This window comes from Oncorhynchus masou, chromosome 25 (genome assembly GCF_036934945.1).
Source record: "Oncorhynchus masou masou isolate Uvic2021 chromosome 25, UVic_Omas_1.1, whole genome shotgun sequence".
In the NCBI taxonomy this organism is placed as follows: Eukaryota; Metazoa; Chordata; class Actinopteri; order Salmoniformes; family Salmonidae; genus Oncorhynchus; species Oncorhynchus masou.
Window position 1 is genome coordinate 26387534 of NC_088236.1, and position 20822 is coordinate 26408355.

The 20822-nt window shown below is 42.0% G+C and overlaps 1 protein-coding gene across 3 annotated transcripts; it reads left to right on the forward strand.

Annotated features, from left to right (window-relative positions):
- The first annotated feature begins 1262 nt into the window (after positions 1-1262).
- On the forward strand, positions 1263-19762 carry rab3c (RAB3C, member RAS oncogene family). Of its 3 annotated transcripts, none has more exons than XM_064937075.1 (5): positions 1263-1439; positions 4206-4430; positions 8269-8387; positions 14131-14255; positions 14558-19762. In XM_064937075.1, exons 1-5 carry the CDS (start codon positions 1422-1424, stop codon positions 14746-14748), a joined length of 678 nt encoding a protein of 225 aa, XP_064793147.1. In that variant the 5' UTR covers positions 1263-1421; the 3' UTR covers positions 14749-19762. The 3 variants fall into 3 exon arrangements, with proteins under 3 accessions (XP_064793147.1, XP_064793149.1, XP_064793148.1); XM_064937077.1 differs by lacking the exon at positions 1263-1439 and adding an exon at positions 1921-1981; XM_064937076.1 differs by lacking the exon at positions 1263-1439 and adding an exon at positions 1924-2056.
- Positions 19763-20822: the final 1060 nt, after the last annotated feature.

Below are 20822 nucleotides of genomic sequence, written 5' to 3' on the forward strand. Positions count from 1 at the left end.
GTAGTGGCCACGCTACAGCCAATGAAATTGCCTGTCTATCTCATTATGTAACTTTAGTTGTGTCTGGTAGTGTCGTTACGTCACCCAATATAACATTTTAATCAGATATATTGTCCGAAACACTTATATTTTACATAACACAATCTAGTCAGATGTAGGCCAAATTAATTATGCTTTATAGGGCAACATGGAAGACTTCAAAGTCATTTATTATCATAATGGCACTGGAAGTGTCTCCAGTCTTGCCTTTTGTCTGCAGCACCTTCACAAATCAGCTTTGGTTGTGCAGTAGATTCAGCCTATTATCATAATGACATGTGCAAAATACAGAAGGTTATTGTGACCTTAACTCAGACTAGTCTGACAACCTGATACCTCCCAGCATTTTGTTCCCCTCAGGACTGTAAGAAATAGCAACATAGATTAGGTGTGGTCTAGTTGATCACAATTGTAACCATGGGATAGCCTGGTCCCAGAATGGTTTGTACTCTTGCCAACTCCAATGCTGGCATTGTTTGTCATGGCCATGAGTGACAGGGAGGTGGCATGAAAGTACAAACAGACTGACACTCAGGCGAGTCAGACCAGAAATAGCAACAGAGAACAGGTGCGGTCCAGTTGTCTAGAACAGTAGCCACATGAGCCTGGCACAGATGATAAATGGGCTGAATGAAATGTGGAGGGGTGTTGACTATGATGACATATTATTGTATATTGGCAATGTAAAGGGGGATACCTAGTCAGTTGTACAACTGAATGCATTCAACTTCCACATTTAACCCAACCCCTCTGAATCAGAGAGGTGCGGGGGGGCTGCCTTAATCGACATCCATATATACACTACCGTTCACAAGTTTGGGGTCACTTAGAAATGTCCTTGTACTATTTACTATATTTACTATCCAAGTTTGTGTGACATTGGCACAATATTTCCCACATTTTTTAACATCCCCCATCCAAGGGTTAAGGACAATATTGCAAATCTCATAAAGGCCATACCTAGATGTTTGAATTTGCTGTATTTTGCTGTATAGGCCTACCCCTATATATTTTTTCCCTTATGATCTTATCTATTTTCCAAAATGATGATAAAGGCATAATTGTAACTGACACATTGTTGCACATCTTGACTCCATCTGCTTAACCCCGGCACGCCCGATGCCAGAGACGCTATCAATCATGTGCACCAGCACCTCCTGTTCTGTTTACTGTTCTCTGAAGCAGAGCAGGATTTCTGGGCGGGGGCTGAGAGACTGACGGCAGTGATGCTCAGAACGAGCAGCCATTATTGACTTCACAAATAATTAATTTCAGAAAGAAGGTCTTGTAATATCGGTCAAGGTTTACTGTTTTCATTAACATTTGGCTCATATCACAATACATTTTGTTTTATTTATTTATTATTGGGTAGCAGAGCCTACATGGATTTATACGGAAAGGTAAGATTTTACCAGCATCTATCTGTATAGCATCCAGGTTTATATGAGGCTATACAGAACTCCAAATACACATAATCATTACATTGAACAAATTGATGTAGTAGACTAAATGCACATTTGTGAAATGTAATATTGTTTATTCTAAAAGCAAGCATAGTTTTTGCTAATGCCACAGAGGAAATTTTATAGTTGCCAAAATACTTCATTAGTAAAATGAAAATGGTCACAAAAAGATTTTAAAAAAATGTTTATGCAGTCTTCATGTAGTTTTAAATGGTTTTCTTGAGCTTATCAAGAGTAATGCAGGCCCACAGCTGTTGTCAAAGTGACTTTGTTGTATGCTGAATGATGTAGTCACATCGCTTTAATATTCCAATCTCCTGGAGCGCTTTTTTCATTATAAAGACTACATGCCCCATATTGTGAACTTTGACGTCGTTGAACGTGCTTACTACACTTTCCAACCGTTCAGTTTCGGGAAAACACGGGGACAGCTCCGAGGTGCTGAAATTGCCTCGGCTCAAACAGAACCGTCTCCAACAGTAAGAATTTATATAACAACAGCCTTATATATAAACTAGGAAAAGCCACTGACTGACACGAAGCCTTCGAATGAGGTTTGTTTGCTATAATGTCGTCAGATATGTTTTCTACATCATGTCAATTTTTCTAGACTGTGATATAATTTCGGAAAGAACTTGATTGACCTAGGGCGGCTACTATAGATTACAGTGTATTTGCGATTATCCAACATTCTGTGAGGTTTTATCCAATATAAGAAAACTACATCTGTGTAGCAAAATGGAAGCGTATATTTTCGTCCTCATCATAACATTTTAAAATGGAAATTAGCGCATTAAACAGCTAAAATGATGTGTCCTTGTATAGCTTATTGCGTAAGGTAAAATGACATTTTGTTTACGAAACATTGTACAGTGTTGTTAATAGTGCAATTGTAGACTTGCTTGATGTAAAACCGAAAGCATCATTCTTCGTGTAACAGAACAAACAGAACAGGCACATGCTTGACATGGCAGATTGCTGAGGCACAGTGAAAACATTAAGGCTATTAGGAACAAAGATGTCTGCTGTAGCCTAGTTGTATTTTTGTAGAATGCTGACAAATGATGGCGAATTTTGCAAGAACGATTCAACATTCCACATTTTGTATTTGCTAGAGTCAGTAATTGGATTGTAGAATTGATTGGCATACCCCTTGATAAATCAAAGCCTATTTGATCAAACACCTTGTGAAGGATCTGACTGATGTTCATTGGCAGGCACATAGATGTGAGGATGTAGAACACAGGTGGACTCTTCAATTCTCCAGGGTGTGTAGTGCTTTTCTGGTTTATTCCACAATAGCCATCTGCCATCAGACACACAGTCTGTGCTTTTAACACCTAACTGAGAGACTGGTGTGTCAATCTGGTCTGAGCATTTCATATTAGTCTAATCAGAGACACGCCATTTAGTATGACATGTTACGTTTTGTATGCTATGTATTCATTTTGTGGTTGTTCACCACCCATTTCGTATGATAAATGTTACGAATTACAATTTATATTATATGTTACTGTAACAGTATAACTTTAGACCGTCCCTCGCCCATACCCAGGCGCGAACCAGGGACTCTCTGCACACATCAACAACAGTCACCCTCGAAGCATCGTTACCCATCGCTACACAAAAGCCGCGGACCTTGCAGAGCAAGGGGAACCACTACTTCAAGGTCTCAGAGCAAGTGACATCACCAATTGAAACACTATTTAGCGCGCACCACCGCTAACTAGCTAGCCGTTTCACATCCGTTACACTCACCCCCCTTTTGAACTCCTCCTTTTCCGCAGCAACCAGTGATCCGGGTCACGGCACCAATGTAACAGTATAACTTTAGACCGTCCCCTCGCCCCAACCTGGGCTCGAACCAGGGACCCTCTGCACACATCAACAACAGTCACCCACAAAGCATCGTTACCCATCGCTCCACAAAAGCTACGGCCCTTGCAGAGCAAGGGGAACCACTACTTCATGGTCTCAGAGCAAGTGACGTCACCGATGATTGAAACGCTATTTAGCGCGCACCACCGCTAACTAGCTAACCGTTTCACATCCGTTACATTACGAATTTGCCAAATGTACAATATGTTACACATTTGCAAAAGGTAGAATATGTAAACAATTTACAAAACGTATGATATGTTACTAGGTGGCTAATGTTAGCTAGCTGACTAATATAGCTAGGCTAGGGGTTAGGTTTAGAGGTTAAGGTTAGGATTATGTTTAGGAGTTAGGTTAAAGGGTAAAGGTTAGGGTTAGGGGAAGGTTTAGCTAACATGCTAAGTAGTTGCAGAGTAGCTAAAAAGTAGTAAGTAGTTGAAAAGTTGATAATTAGCTAAAATGTTAAAGTTTACCCTGATGAGATTCAAACTCACAACCTTTGGGATGCTAGACATTTGCGTTATATGACCAACCACACTACTTTTGTTTTTGCCTTAAGTAACCCCTGTCCTGTGTAACCATACCAAACGTAACATCATATTAATTTGAGTGTCACAGGATTTACGTTTACTATGTTATGTCTAGTCTATGAAACCAGGCTGGGTCTGTGTGTGATTAGCTTAATAATTTATTCTTCTTTTACACGTCCTTGACGTCCCTCCTCCATGCAACATTTCTAAACCTTAAATAGTACCATTTCTAATTCCAATGAGTTGATTTTCAGTTTGTCATGACCTTTTACACTGTGACTCCTGATATTACCAGATGTCTGCCACTCAGGGGACCACTCAAGGGAAGGAGGGCGGGGACCAGAACTTTGATTACATGTTCAAGCTGCTGATCATTGGGAACAGCAGCGTGGGTAAAACCTCCTTCCTTTTCCGCTACGCTGACGACGCCTTCACCTCAGCCTTCGTCAGCACTGTGGGCATCGACTTCAAAGTCAAGACTGTCTACAAGAATGACAAGAGGATCAAATTGCAGATCTGGGTAAGTCTGTCTCTAAAGTCCAGGGTACTTACTATTGTAATAGATCATGTCTAATGTAAGTATAGCTTTTCAACTACAGTTTGGACAAATATCAGCTATTCATTCAACTGCAATATTGATCTTACCTTGCCTTGGTTAATGAACAGTAATTTTGATAATTTGATCTAAATACTCAACAGTATTAAGTTCAAAATGTCAATGCCAGTTTTAGTAGATTACCAGTGCTGTAAAATGGCTACATTCAAAACAGTTTAACAATGGCCAGAAAAGCCATTAAGCAGTGCTGAGCTTTTCAAGATGATTCTGCCTTTGCAACCACACTCCAACTTACTTTATTGCATGACATCATGGAGAAACTCAATATTTTGTATCTCTCTTTGAAATCTATTTTGATATCACCAGTGTATTGCCGCTAGCTCATAAGTAGTATGCATATTAGGAGACATCCTGACCTACAGTAGTCATAGGAACTATAGGCTCCTGTTAGAAGTTGCCCGCAGGCACAGATCTAGTTTACAATATCCCAACCCTAACATTCACCATTAGAAGGAAAAATACACAAGAGACCATAAATCAGCCTCGAGAGGCAAATTCATTCTTCTCCTACAGGGGCTCGGCATCAGGCTAGAGTTGTCAATCTATTTCAGACATTGTCAGTCTCTCATCATTACCATTATGCACTCATTCATTCCCAAGGGGCTCGTAACTATTGAAATAATCAGTGTCTTCTCATGTCATTTGTATTCTAGCCTCCCAAGGAGTATTTGGAGGACTAACCTAACAGTGGGCTAATGGAGGTTCTATTGAACATGAAACAAAAGCCTTCACTAATTGTTAAGGGGAGTCTGGAAAAAGAAACTCCCCTGTCCAATCTCCCTTTCTTTTAACCGAATTACCCTGGTCTGTCAACCACATTAGACTGTCAATCCATAGCCAGGCCCCTTCCCCTGTCCCCTACTCTTGATCAATAACTATCTAGCACTGTGACAGGTTGTAACTAGATGGCTCATGGTTGGCCAAGCATTCATTCCCTCCATTTCTCCTGAGTAATTTGTTTTCAGAAAACACACTTGTAGTTAAACTTAACAAACGTAATTGTTTGCTGCTTCAAATCTTTTTGTCCATTCCTGTTATGGTTACCAAGCAACTGGTATACTGACTTCTACATTGTTATAGATTTCTATGAGCCAACTAGGATCCAGTCACAATTACATTTGAGGTGGCTTGTGCCGCTTATCTGTATGAACAAGGCCTAGAGTGATTGAATGCGAGACAGGGAAACGTGGAGAACCGAGACAGGGCAATGTAGAGAACTGAGACAGGGCAATGTAGAGAACCGAGACAGGGCAATGTAGAGAACCGAGACAGGGCAATGTAGAGAACCGAGACAGGGCAATGTAGAGAACTGAGACAGGGCAAGGTAGAGAACCGAGACAGGGCAACGTAGAGAACCGAGACAGGGCAACATATAGAACCGAGACAGGGCAACGTAGAGAACCGAGACAGGGCAACGTAGAGAACCGAGACAGGGCAACGTAGAGAACCGAGACAGGGCAACGTAGAGAACCGAGACAGGGCAACGTAGAGAACCGAGACAGGGCAATGTAGAGAACCGAGACAGGGCAATGTAGAGAGAACCGAGACAGGGCAACGTAGAGAACCGAGACAGGGCAATAGAACCGAGACAGGGCAACGTAGAAGAGAACCGAGACAGGGCAACGTAGAGAACCGAGACAGGGCAACGAGACAGGGCAATGTAGAGAACCGAGACAGGGCAATGTAGAGAACCGAGACAGATGGATGTGTCATCGTTAGCAGGATGCTTGTAACCCTTAGCTGAAGGACATCATCACCGAATAACACTCCTCTCAGACTGTGTTCCCCTCCTGTGGTTGGTCGACTTTGCCTAAGGCTCTTTTAATTAGGAGGTTTCGGAGATGGAAGAGTTTGTTTCTGAGCAGCTCTGAGGCAGCTAAGGCTTCAGTTTAAAGCCTTCTTCCTCCAAACACCCACTCTTTCTCTCTCTTAGAGAGGCAATGCTGTTCGCTGTCATATTTACTGTCTGTTCCACCAATTCATTGGTCCCAGACAGGACTGTAGCAGATAATCAGCTGATTTGCATGGGACACAAATCACACACACTTTATCGGGAAGCAGAAAAGCAGGGTTGAATGTAAACAGTTTAAATTCTGAGTAATAAGGGTAATTGTTTTTTGTCAGTGAAGGAAAGACAAGCAGGTTCAACAGAGACAGAATTGCCAGAGAGAGCATCCAAATGAATAATTGGGCGTTTAGAGAGAACTGTTCCTTCAGTGGTCATTTTATAATAATGGATGATGTCCTTGTTGGATTTACAATATTAATCACGTGAAATAGTGTGTCATAGTCATTTGCAAATACAGTTACGTTTACTGGTTATAGTTTTATGTATTATCATAATCATGTTTGTGTACTGTACTATTCCTGACGAGCCACAGTATACCAGAATTGACCAGTAAGATTCAATCCCTACTGTCACTCTGCACTGACTGTACTAAATGTTCTGTCCATTTCTTGGGCTTATTCACACTGTGGTCCATGGTGATGCATAAACAAACTCAGTCAGGTAGTTTCTAATGGAACTCCTGTTCACTGGACTCAGCAGGATTTTTCTGTCTTGCTGTGTCTTTTAGCTAAGAACAAGCAAAGCTGCACACTCAAATAACCCAGAGATAAAAAAGGTCATCGTCAAGCACTTTGCCCTGAATCGATATTGTAATGAAGTGTGTGGATGCATACAGTTTGTCCTCAGTATTCAGCCAAGAAGAAAGTCAGCAGTCAAAGCATTGTCTAGATTCATGTTTAATGTAAAGTAATGTCACAGTCTGCCAAACAAGATAACCATTAGCACAATGTGTGAAAAAGGCTCAAATGATTTCCTTTCAAAACATTATATAGGACTCAGTAATTATTTAGGCCTACTGTGCATATTGTATTGTACAAAAAATAACACACACACACCTGTACACCCTCATGCATGTGTATAAGTAGGTGCACATACAATACATCAATGTGTTAGTGTGTATTATTGTGGGTTTCCATTGCTCAGCCCAGCTGCTGTATGGAGGAGATGGAGGGAGGCAGCCTTTGAGCTGTGTGTGCTTTTGAAGGTCAGAGATGTCCTCTGGCTACCACACAGACATAATTATAGCCATATTCACAGAGCAGAGCAGGCCTCTCTGGAGCTAATGTAACCCAGCACTGTTTTGGTTTAGAATTCCCTACAGAACACAGATGACAGATAGTTTTAGTGTTTTCGCAAAAGGACAGTGGGATTTTGACCCCTCCAACGACCTACTTCAAACATGAGTTGGAAATCAGACAAAATGGCCATGTGCCATTTTCCTTTTGATGAATCAGACAGTCTGCTACATGACTGATATGCTATCTAGAGTACCAGCTATGACAATCAATAGCCCCTATACAATATGTTTACTGTACGCCCATAGACATTACATAATACAATATGGCACTTCCAGTAGGCCTCAGCCACCACAGTGGCTTTACTGGGGAGACTTGAACCTCTAGAATCTGTGAATAGATAATGACCTTCCTATCAATGACAGCCATGCAGCATACATGATAATCATAGCCGGCCAAACCAGTCAGCGATGCATTATGCATATGATAATCACAACCAGCCAAACCGGTCCAGAATAAATACACACATGAAGGATGGGAGACTTTCTCTGTGACTAACTGTTAGTTATCTGTGTGACTGTGTATGTGTGTGTGTCTGTGTGTGCATGCATGTGCATTTGTTTGTGACCAGCAATAATAATGTTCTGTATCTCTCCAGGACACGGCGGGGCAGGAGCGGTACCGGACCATCACCACTGCTTACTACCGCGGAGCCATGGGCTTCATCCTTATGTATGACATCACAAACCAGGAGTCCTTCCATTGTGTGCAGGACTGGTGAGTTTTACTGGGGTACAAAACATTTTCACCCTCTCTAGGAGGAAAACAGGGGCCGAATAGCGTACGTTTCTTTTCTCATCGAAAACCAATACCTACCAACAATACATCTTTCATCAGCACGTTGGTAAGACTGCAATGTTGTGTCAGTACATCATGCATCATGAAATACACGAGGGAAGGAAGCAACTTCAGATGCCATGTTATGTTATGGATGAAGTACTGTTTATCTTAACCACATTCTCACAAAGACTACATATCTTTATGGACAAGGACAACAGAAGAGGTGTGTTGTTGTTGGGTTGTATTGAGACAGGATGAGTATAATATTTCTCCCTGTGAAGAAACAGGCCCAAAATAGCTGACCTTCATCCCTTTCTGTATCTCCTTATCTAAGCGTATTGATTAGAGCGCTTGCTGTCAGAGAGCCACTAGCCCACCTGTGTGGGGGTCCCTGGGAAGGTCAGGCAAAGTCATGAATCGCTGTCTTTGTAAACCACACAAGCTATTTCCATCTGAATACTGAATACCTACACTAACCTGTACTGTGTGTTTCCTGTACCCTGGATTCAACATGATTTATTCAGGACTGGAAATAAGAACACAAGAGGAGTCTATTTCATCAGTCACAAACAATAGGTTTCTGGGATAAAGTCTACCAGAATGTTTTGATGGATGCACTTGACAAAACTATGAACTGTCTCAAGGTGAAACAAAAAGAGTGTTGTCATTGTGTGTGGGGCATAATGTGTAGAAATGAGACTGGTTAAACATCTCTGTTCACTGTGGTTGTGTAATATAATATGAACAAAAATATAAAGATGCAACAATTTCAACAATTTTACTGATTTACAGTTCATATAAGGAAATCAGTCAATTGAAATAAATTCTTTAGGCCCTGATCTATGGATTTCACATGACTGGGCAGGGGCGCAGCCTTGGGTGAGCCTGGGAGGGCATAAGCCCACCCACTGGGGAGCAAGGCCCAGCCAATCAGAATGAGTTTTTCCCCAGAAAAGGGATTTATTACAGATATAAATACTCCTCAGTTTCATCAGCTGTCCGGGAGGCTGGTCTCCGACAATCCCGCAGGGGAAGAAGCTGGATGTGGAGTTCCTGAGCTGGCATGGCTACACGTGGTCTGCGGTGGTGATGCCTGTTGGATGTACTGCCAAATTCTCTACAACAGCATTGGAGTCAGCTTATGGTAGATAAATGAACATTAAACTGCACATTTTAGAGTGGCCTTTTATTGTCCCCAGCACAAGGTACACCTGTGTAATAATCATGCTGGTTAATCAGCTTTTTGATATGCCACATCTGTCAGGTAGATGGATTATCTTGGCAAAGGAGAAATTCTCACTAACAGGGATGTAAACAAATGTGTGCACAACATTTGAGTGAAAATAAGCTTTTTGTGCATATGGAACATTTCTGGGATCTTTTATTTCAGCTCATGAAACATGGGACCAACACTTTACATACATTTATATTTTTGTTTAGTATAGTTACAGTAGCTAATGACTGCTATTATCCTGGAGCTGTTCAAATCAGTGAGATTTTTCTCTAGACCAGGTATTCCCAAACTGGGGTACGCAATGCCGTCGGGAGCACACCAAATAAAAATGTGATTCACTTTTCTTTTTTTTTTACATTTCTTCACATTTTCTTTTTTTTCTGTGATGTGTTTCTTTATTTCTATGTTTTGGCCGGGTATGGTTCTCAATTAGGGACAGCTGTCTATCGTTGTCTCTGACTGAGAATCATACTTAGGTAGCCCTTTTCCCTCCTTTCAGTGTGGGTAGTTCACTTTGTTAGAGGCATCATAGTCCTGTTAAGCTTCACGGTCGTTTTGTATTGTTTATGTTTTTTGTTGGCGACATTCTAAATAAAAGGAATATGTACGCTCACCACGCTGCGCTTTGGTCCGCTTCTTACGACGTCCGTGACAATTTGCCAAGGCAGGATACTCTGGCAGTGGCTTCTGATTAAATTATATTTTCACAGAACCTCTTGTTGCAATTTCAATGAGGCTCTCTTGTTCAAATATCGGTAAGTGGACTGGAGGCAGGGCATAAAAGGGATAACGAATCCAGTTGTTTGTGTCATCCGTTTTGGGAAAGTACCTACGTAATTGCGCACCCAACTCACTATATCACATTTGACATTGTCCATCAGCTTGAGTTCATTTGCACAAAAAAAATCATACATTGATGGAAAGATCTGTGTGTTGTCCTTGTTAATGCAGGCAGAGAAGAGCTCCAACTTCTTAATCATAGCCTCAGTTTCATACCGCACATTGAATATAGTTGCGGAGAGTTCCTGTAATCCTAGATTCAGATCATTCAGGTGAGAAAAAACATCACCCAGATAGGCCAGTTGTGTGAGAAACTCGTCATCATGCAAGCGGTCAGACAAATGAAAGTTATGGTCAGTAAAGAAAACTTTAAGCTCATCTCTCAATTTAAAAAAACATGGCAATACTTTGCCCCTTGATAACCACCGCACTTCTGTATGTTGTAAAAGCGTTACATGGACGCTTCCCATATCATTGCATAGTGCAGAAAATACATGAGAGATCAGGGGCTTTGCTGTAACAAAGTTAACCATTTTCACTGTAGTGTCCAAATGTCTTTCAAGCTGTCAGGCTTGCTGCAGCCCCGGACTGGGCACCCTCGCTGGAGGCTCCGGACTGGAGGCCGTCGTTGGAGGCTTCGTGCCATGACTCCTCACTGGAGGCTTCGTGCCATGGATCATCACTGGAGGCTTCTTACCATGGATCATCACTGGAGGCTTGGTTCTGGGTGCAGGCACAGGACTCACCAGACTGGGGAGACATACTGGAGGCTTGGTTCTGGGTGCAGGCACAGGACTCACCAGACTGGGGAGACATACTGGAGGCTTGGTTCTGGGTGCAGGCACAGGACTCACCAGACTGGGGAGACATACTGGAGGCTTGGTTCTGGGTGCAGGCACAGGACTCACCAGACTGGGGAGACATACTGGAGGCTTGGTTCTGGGTGCAGGCACAGGACTCACCAGGCTGGGGAGACATACTGGAGGCTTGGTTCTGGGTGCAGGCACAGGACTCACCAGACTGGGGAGACATACTGTAGGCTTGGTTCTGGGTGCAGGCACAGGACTCACCAGACTGGGGAGACATACTGGAGGCTTGGTTCTGGGTGCAGGCACAGGCTTGGTTCTGGGTGCAGGCACAGGACTCACCAGACTGGGGAGACATACTGGAGGCTTGGTTCTGGGTGCAGGCACAGGACTCACCAGACTGGGGAGACATACTGGAGGCTTGGTTCTGGGTGCAGGCACAGGACTCACCAGGCTGGGGAGACATACTGGAGGCTTGGTTCTGGGTGCAGGCACAGGACTCACCAGGCTGGGGAGACATACTGGAGGCTTGGTTCTGGGTGCAGGCACAGGACTCACCAGGCTGGGGAGACATCTTTGTTCTTGGCGGAGGCACCGGACACACTGGGCCGTGGAGGTGCACTGGAGGTCTCGAGCGTAGAGCCTGCACAACCCGCAAATGCGGGGCGCTGGCACAGGATGCACTGGGCTGTGCAGACGTACCGGAGACACAGTGCACAGAGCCGGCGCAGGATATCCTGGGCCGAAGAGACGTACTGGAGACCAGGCGCGCTGAGCCGGCACCATCCGTCCTGGCTGGATGCTCACCCTGGCCCGGCAGATGCGGGGAGCTGGGATGTAGTGCACCGAGCTGTGAACGCGCACTGGAGACACCGTGCGCTCCACCGCATAACACGGTGCCTGACCAGTACCATGCTTCTCCCCACAGTAAGCACGGGGAGTTGGCTCAGGTCGGGCTTCCTAGCTAGCATGGTTCCCTCGTAACGATGGGCCCCTTTACCAGCTGCCCCCGCCTTCCTGGCTGCTTCCACCTGTTCCCATGGATGACAATCCCTTCCGGAAAGGATCTCCTCCCATGTCCAGGATCCTTTGCCGTCCAGGATGTCATCCCATGTCCAGTCCTCCTTTTTACCACACTGCTTGGTCCTTTTGTGGTGGGTAGTTCTGTCACGGACGTCGTAAGAAGCGGACCAAAGCGCAGCGTGGTGAGCGTACATATTCCTTTTATTTAGAATGTCGCCAACAAAAAACATAAACAATACAAAACGACCGTGAAGCTTAACAGGACTATGATGCCTCTAACAAAGTGAACTACCCACACTGAAAGGAGGGAAAAGGGCTACCTAAGTATGATTCTCAGTCAGAGACAACGATAGACAGCTGTCCCTAATTGAGAACCATACCCGGCCAAAACATAGAAATAAAGGAACATAGAAAATAAAACATAGAATGCCCACCCCACATCACACCCTGACCTAACCAAATAGAGAAATAAAACGACTCTCTAAGGTCAGGGCGTGACACAAATCGCGCTGTTAAGACACTGATGCCCTTTGCAACCACGTACCTATGTGAGAGTGGATTCTCGGCCCTCACTAGCATGAAAACGAAATACTGGCACAGACTGTGTATGGAAAAATAATGAGACTCTCTTTAATACAACCCAACATTGCAGAGTTATGTGTATCCTTTCAATTCACAATTTTTGATGAACAAATAAGGTTTTATATTTAAGATGATAAATAAAGAGCAAAATTATTGATTATTATTATATTATTATTTTTGCCCTGGTCCTATCAGAGTTCTTTGTCACTTCCCACGAGACGGGTTGTAACAAAAACTCACACTCATTCTTATGTTTAATAAATGTATCTTATAGTGTGTGTGTGGCAGGCTTACAATGATGGCAAAAGACAACATTTGAGAGTGAGCTGACCCTGGTGCTAGAGGGGGTACGCAGCTGGAGGTTGAATGGAGGTACGGGTTGAATGGAGGTACAGGACTATAAAACGTTTGGGAACCACGGCTTTAGGGCATAAATCAGACAGAGCACAACAATACTTTATCATTCTATCCAACAACCTAAACATACTTCTTCTAATGGTAGGTTTTTATTCCATTCTCTATTATTCTTCCTGGTTACAAGGTTTAGGGCAAAGATGCATTGTTTCCATGGCAACAGCTCCTTCCCTGCCAGGCTTTATGTGAATGAGCTCGTGTCCTGACACAAACTAATTTCCTGTGTATGACGCAGTTGTCTCCTAATAGGGATGAAGGCACGCCTATGCTCTTCACAGAAATAGATGCTGCTGCACCTCTCCTCTTCTCTCCTCTTCTCTCCTCTTCTCTCCTGGTTATTGATAATTGAAACACATAACTAATAATTGTGAGAGATAAACATAGACATCGGTAATCACTAACACTAAATATAGGATAACCTAGAGGTAAATTATATGTAAACATTTAATGCAAACCCCAGTTCAGAAAAGCTGTTTTTTACTGGGATGTCATTTTGTGTTATAGCAGTCAATAGCCAGATGTGAATTGACCTATATCTCAACTCCTATGACCAGTCTGATCTGGACTGAGCAGTGCTGACATCACAGTACATTATTGTGTTCCGCTGGTGCTCTGGCCTTCTTTCTGTGTGGCCACAGGGGAAATGTGTTCCTGAAATGTTTCTCCCAGATTCCAGTCCTACTGTAGCACCTCATCGTCCTGATCTGATGATATAGGAGGTGTGTTGTTTTCACTGTATCAGCTTATCACTTATAGCGTCTATTAGATAGATGCAGTGCTCTGTTTTGAGTTTTAGTTCCTGTTTTTTTCTGTTCATGTGTGTGTGTATGTGCATGTGCAGGTCGACCCAGATTAAGACCTATTCGTGGGACAACGCCCAGGTGGTGTTGGCTGGGAACAAATGTGACATGCAGGAGGAGAGGGTGGTGGCTGTAGACAGTGGGAGACAACTGGCAGAACAACTGGGTGAGCTGCTGTCATTTCATTGATCAGGGACACTTTATATAAGCAGAGATAAAAGAATGAACACATTGAAACATCAACAGTCAGATAGATACGAAGATCTATAATGCTTCAGCTCATCCTGATTCGCAGCACCAGTGCCTACATGGGCTTCTGTAAGTCCATTGACTTATTGTAAGCATGACCTACAGTATTTGACAGCCTTACATTTCCACTAAGACATTGCGTCAAGAGATTTCTGAATGTGGATAATTTACTTCTTGTAAACCAACAATATATTATTCTGTCTCTCTATCCCTTCACAGGTTTTGAGTTCTTTGAGACAAGTGCCAAGGACAACATCAACGTCAAGCAGACCTTCGAGCGCCTCGTTGACATCATCTGTGACAGGATGTCCGAAAGCCTGGACACTGACACCACCGTTACCATGGGAACACCCAGCGCCAAACTGACAGACAGCGCCCCGCCCCTCCAGCAGCCCGCCTGCAACTGTTAGTGGCTCCTCCCAGTTACTGTGTCGCCAAGATACCCAATCCCTTAGATGTAGTCTGCATCCCAAATTACATCCTATTACCTATTTCAGAGTTTCTTAAACTATGGGTTGGGACGCAAAATGGGGCCTGGGCATGTGAGAGGTGAGTCGCATTATAAAATACATCTATAATCACACACAATTTCTTCTTAATATGAGTCGTTGGAAGATGATTTGGTTCACGGGATGATGGTACATTTTTTTATTTGGGTCTCGAGCTGAAAAAGTTTAAGAACCCCTGCCTTATATAATGCACTACTTGAGCAGGACCCACATAGTGCTCTTGTCAAAAGTAGTTCACTATGTATGGAATAGGGTGCTATTTTGGATACAGAAAGTCTTAAAGGTACAATGCTGATATTTTTTAAATCTTAATATCATATAATTTCTGAGTAACAATAAAATACCTTATTGTTATTGTTTTCAATTAAAATGGTAAAAATAAACAAAAATTGCTTCTTAGCAAAGAGCAATTTCTCAAGCAAGAAAAATTTCAGGCGGCCTTTTCAAACTGCTCTTACACTAAAAGGGCATTATCATAATTTACACAGTCACAGTATTATTCCAACCTCCTAGTATGGAAATATATATAAAACACAGGAAATCACATTATTTACTGTACTGGGCCTTTAAAGCAGGGGTGCACAACTAAAGTCCTGGATGGCTGCTGTGAAGGCTGACTTTCCTCCTTGCCCTTTAGTCAGAGATTGACCATTGTAGCTGCTGTAGGTGCATTGTCTGGCCAATCAGTGACAGTAGTTGATCAATTAAGTGCCAGGATGGAAGGAAAACCAGCAGGACTTCATCCCTAGTGGACTGGAGTTGTTCACACTTGTCTTTCTGTATCCTGCACTGTAACAGAAAACTGTAATTTATTCAGTCATTTTGAGTATTAGTAAAATACTCTGAAACTTTTTACTACAACATACTGTATATTATGGTACATTGTGGGAAAACGTTTTGGTGGGAGAAGTCATTGCTTTGTTTCGAATGGTACTGTAATTCCACCCCACAGAATACAGCACCATACCGTATCTTTTGAGGGCCAAAAACCTTTTGACCACTAATGGGTGCATGGTATTGTTGTGCATCTCAAAAATGATATTTTTGTTTTTGTTTCGCTGTTGAATCAGTCCCTAAATGTTCTGCATGTCAGCATTCAAGTTTTCAAGATATTGAAAACGCATCATACTGTGACACTTTCGGTATTTTGAAAGTTCTTTATCTTGAAAACTTGATTGCTGACATGCAAAAAAATAAGGGACTGTATCATCGGTGGACTAATGAAAAACATACATAAAGGTAATATTCCCTTTAACATATTTTGAGGCTTGCACCTGCATGTGAGAATGCTGTACCAATTTGACTGCTATGTGGTGATAGGGACCCATTCATTCATAATGTATAGTGGACAGATTAGAGTGGCAGCAAGTCAAACCTTAAGTGGTTGAGCATGTTGCCAGGTCCTTTTGGTCTGTTTTGTAGTCGCTGTCCGTTTGGAAACTTTGGTTAAGGCCTCTAGATGGGCAAGTGATACAAAACACCAAATATTAATAAATATGATATAATGTGTAAACACTTTACATAGCAGCCAACTTGCTTGCACCACTCCCTTGTAATTACAGTAAAATACTGTAAAGTACAAACCCCTCCCCTCAATGAATTTCATTAATCCATTCATTCATTCTGATTACGGTAGAATTAACTTTTTTGTAGTATAATAGGGTACATTTTACGGTATTGTACTGTATGCGTCATTACCAAGTACTTGCATTGATACCATATTTATATAATAGTAGGTGTACTGTAATATGAAATACAGAATTAGACTTGCCACTGAGCTGCCTGTAAGTTACCGTCAAATTCACAGCAACTCCTTTACAGTGTGGTGTGTTATCCGACCGCTTTTTTTCATTGAACATCAATGGCAATCAACTAGCCTTGGTGCCAGTTTGTTTCTGCTCTCTTGCCAACTCTTTATGGAATTGTGGAGTTGGCAAGAGCACAGATCAGTGACCAGGCTAGCAATCAAAGTATGTCCCTCTCCATAGCTGTGTTGAGGAACATATACAGACTTCACACCTTTACCTGGAAACACAGAGGGTCAATATAAGTCTGAGTCGATGTCGGCCTATTATAGTGTGGCTGATAATAGGACATTACAAACAGACATTATTCTCTTTATCTTACCATACAATATTCACAAAAATGATGCTTGTAAAGGCTTTTAGAATTCAATGTGTGGTCAATGCACGTACTGCACAGTAGCTTTCCAGCTGGCTTCAAAGACTTGTTATCAATTGTAATTCTGTGAGGGGAACCCATAGCTGTCACTGTTTTTACTGTCCATCGTAAAACCTGCCGGACACAGAGTTATAATCAGTGCTTTTATTTATTTATCCTTCTATTTATGTATGTATTTTATTTTGTATGTGTTGTTGTTACATAGTCTTCTGCCACAGCCAAACTATATCATTAAGTGTACTGTATACAAACTGGTAGGTAGTAGTGATTTCTGTTTGCAGTTTGTGTGTGCGTGCGTGACCGTGTGCCTGTGTGTTTTAGGAAAAATGAATGAGTGTGGCTGTGTGAGTACTTTCAATCATCTATCTTGGATAAAAACAAATGTGGCCTTTTAGTATTTCCAACATGGCCTCTTCTCCTTTGTGCTCACCTGCCGCATTTATTTCATATTTAATGAATATACTATACATGCATTGTGTCTATGTGAGTACTGTATTATACTGTACATGCATTGTGTCTATGTGAGCACTGTATTATACTGTACATGCATTGTGTCTATGTGAGTACTGTATTATACTGTACATGCATTGTGTCTATGTGAGTACTGTATTATACTGTACATGCATTGTGTCTATGTGAGTACTGTATTATACTGTACATGCATTGTGTCTATGTGAGTACTGTATTATACTGTACATGCATTGTGTCTATGTGAGTACTGTATTATACTGTACATGTGTTTTGTAGTAGTAGTCCTGATGTGTGATCTGATGAGTGTCTGCATTTCTGCTAAACTGAATAGATCCTCTTTTCCTAGCCTTAATAAGAATAATACAAGTGTGATGTCAAATAGCCAATAACCTAAGTTGTGTTTTTATACCCAGACCCTTACATTTAGCTTTACCCAAACAATAAACCCTTCCCTCATTTCCAGCAGATTGACATTTCTTGTTTTGAATCTTGCCCTGGAGGCAGAACTGAGTGGTTTCTGCTAGATAGGCCAGCTGCAAAGTCAAAATGGTCTATGTTGTAGAAATTTATGAAAACAAACATGTGCTTTTTGGTCTTAATTTAAGGTTAGGGTTAGGCATTAGGCTTAGCAATGTGGTTAAGGTTAGGGTTAAGGTAAGTTTAAAATCAGATTTTATGAATTTGTGGCTGTGCCACCTAGTGATCACTCTGCAGAGCTGCCTCCAGTACATGATTTATGTCAATAAATACCAACCTGCTCATTTCCACTTCTCAAGAGAAATGAAAACATATAATTCACAAATTAAACACAGCCAAGATATGATATGTTATGACCGATGGATACTGAAGCCATGATAGATAGTCTGTCTGACTGGATAAACAGCAATATTCTATGAAACAGACAAAACATCCATATTTCATATACCTGCTCCAGTATATGGGTTCCCTTTTATAAGAAACTAGTGCACCTTTTCCACATCCCTGACCAGCTTAGGGATCATGTTATTATTGTCACTCCATCCTTGGCTGAAGCAAATTGTCCTTTACATTGAGAATGTCCTGTAAATCCCAGTAAAGATAATCTCTTCTATATATTAAGTTAATAGTTACATTGATCCTTTAGCTACAAATTACCTAGAAACAGAATAGTAAAAATATATAATTGTGCCAAAAAACTGGCTGTAGTTTGTTTTGCACCGTCTAGAGTTTCTGCATAGAAAAATGAAGATTCAGAAAAGTTGCATGAAGACATTGAATTATCTATATTTCTATCTATAAAGGTGTATATTGTCTATGTTTAAGTGCATCCTCATAGCTTTGTCTGTGGGGTGCAATGGGCCAACAAGTGCAATATTCTATGAATGATTTCCTGTACATAGTACTCCTAGTAGTTATACCTGCAGTAGAGTGACTGTTCCAATGTTCTTGTTGTACTGTATGGCACTGCAAGCATCACACACACTAAATATGTGCTTTATCTGGGATTCGCTGTGAGGTGACGTTGTGTGTGTGTGTGTGTGTGTGTGTGTGTGTGTGTGTGTGTGTGTGTGTGTGTGTGTGTGTGTGTGTGTGTGTGTGTGTGTGTGTGTGTGTGTGTGTGTGTGTGTGTGTGTGCACGCGCGTGTGTGTGTGTTACTTATTGTACGTGTTGACCTTTTCTACTGATGTATTCATGTACTACTTACTATATACTGTTCTTGTTAGCTAACTGTTGGTGAACTCGTACTATACGTCAAGATGCAGTGTTGTGAAAGATAGTCAGGGAAATTAGTGTATGCCATATGCCGTACTGATATTAAGTCTATGTGATAAGAAAGGGAAATATCTCAACTCAAACATGATGTCTGTGTGAGACATTATTATTTACCTGTACATCAATAATAGGCATTATCCTGCTGAGTTTGAGACCACTGACGTCGCTCCATTCAAATCCCGTCATCTACTTCTTCATCTGTGATCATGTACAGTATATTCATGACTGCCACTGGCCGGTGAAAAGCCACTTCAACATGTCATTACTGATAAAGGCTTAAGATGATAATAATGAATAACAATAATAATCATAATTATTATTCATTGTACTTATGAAGTGCTTTTAAAAAACTTGAAGAGGCTTTACATGAAACTATAGTACACTCACGCTCTGGTCACCTCATTAAAGTGTGGACTGATATTAAACTGGATATATTATTTGTACCTTTAAGTGCAAGCAATGTACAAACTATGTTTTTGAGATGATAGGAAATAAACAAATTGTACTCATGTCATGTGTGTATTGTGTTTGTGTGTGGAGATCCATTCGCTCCCTCTTGAGATCGGTGTTCAGCTTGTCAGTGTGTTTGTGTGTGGAGATCCATTCGCTCCCTCTTGAGATCGGTGTTCAGCTTGTCAGTGTGTTTGTGTGTGGAGATCCATTCGCTCCCTCTTGAGATCGGTGTTCAGCTTGTCAGTGTGATCACTCTATTTCTAGAGAAAGTATGCCTCCTAAGGGACAAACTGCGGAAGTTAATATTTTACAAGTTCTACCCATTCAAGAAGAATTCAGCTGGTTTTGCTGCGCTGGTCCTGTATCACCTAACCTTGGCAAATTGGGAAAATTATTATTCTATACATAACATAGGGTTATGGATATGACCATGCGTTGAGGTCAAGGAAAGGATTAGGGTTGTGATTGAGGCTAGGGTATGGGTTGAACAGGGATGTGAAAATGAAGCTAGGGTTAAAGTTAGGGTTGTGATTGAGGCTAGGGTATGGGTTGAACAGGGATGTGAAAATGAAGCTAGGGTTAAAGTTAGGGTTGTGATTGAGGCTAGGGTATGGGTTGAACAAGGATGTGAAAATGAAGCTAGGGTTAAAGTTAGGGTTGTGATTGAGGCTAGGGTATGGGTTGAACAGGGATGTGAAAATGAAGCTAGGGTTAAAGTTAGGGTTGTGATTGAGGCTAGGGTATGGGTTGAACAGGGATGTGAAAATGAAGCTAGGGTTAAAGTTAGGGTTGTGATTGAGGCTAGGGTATGGGTTGAACAGGGATGTGAACATGAAACTAAGGCTAGGGTTTTGTCTACTTTAGAACCCGGGGTGTGGACACGGAAGTAGGTTCAGGCTAGGATTAGGGTTAAACCGGGGTGTGGACATGAAGCTAGGGTTAGAGTTTGTATTGTTGTGTTTGAAGCTAGGTTGAACTCTAACCCTCAACCCTGACTCTAACCCAAGCTTCATGCCCACCTCCCAGTTCAACCTAACCCTAACCCTAGCCCAAACTACAAACAAAACCCTAACCTCATGTGGTTCTGGTAATGTCCGTTTTCACCACTAGAGGCCTG

Bases quoted from the DNA above. Each gene is read 5' to 3' on its own strand.
- rab3c (XM_064937075.1), top strand. The intron at 8,388-14,130 runs GTGAGTTTTACT...GTGCATGTGCAG, and splicing joins TTCCATTGTGTGCAGGACTG to GTCGACCCAGATTAAGACCT. The intron at 14,256-14,557 runs GTGAGCTGCTGT...ATCCCTTCACAG, and splicing joins ACAACTGGCAGAACAACTGG to GTTTTGAGTTCTTTGAGACA.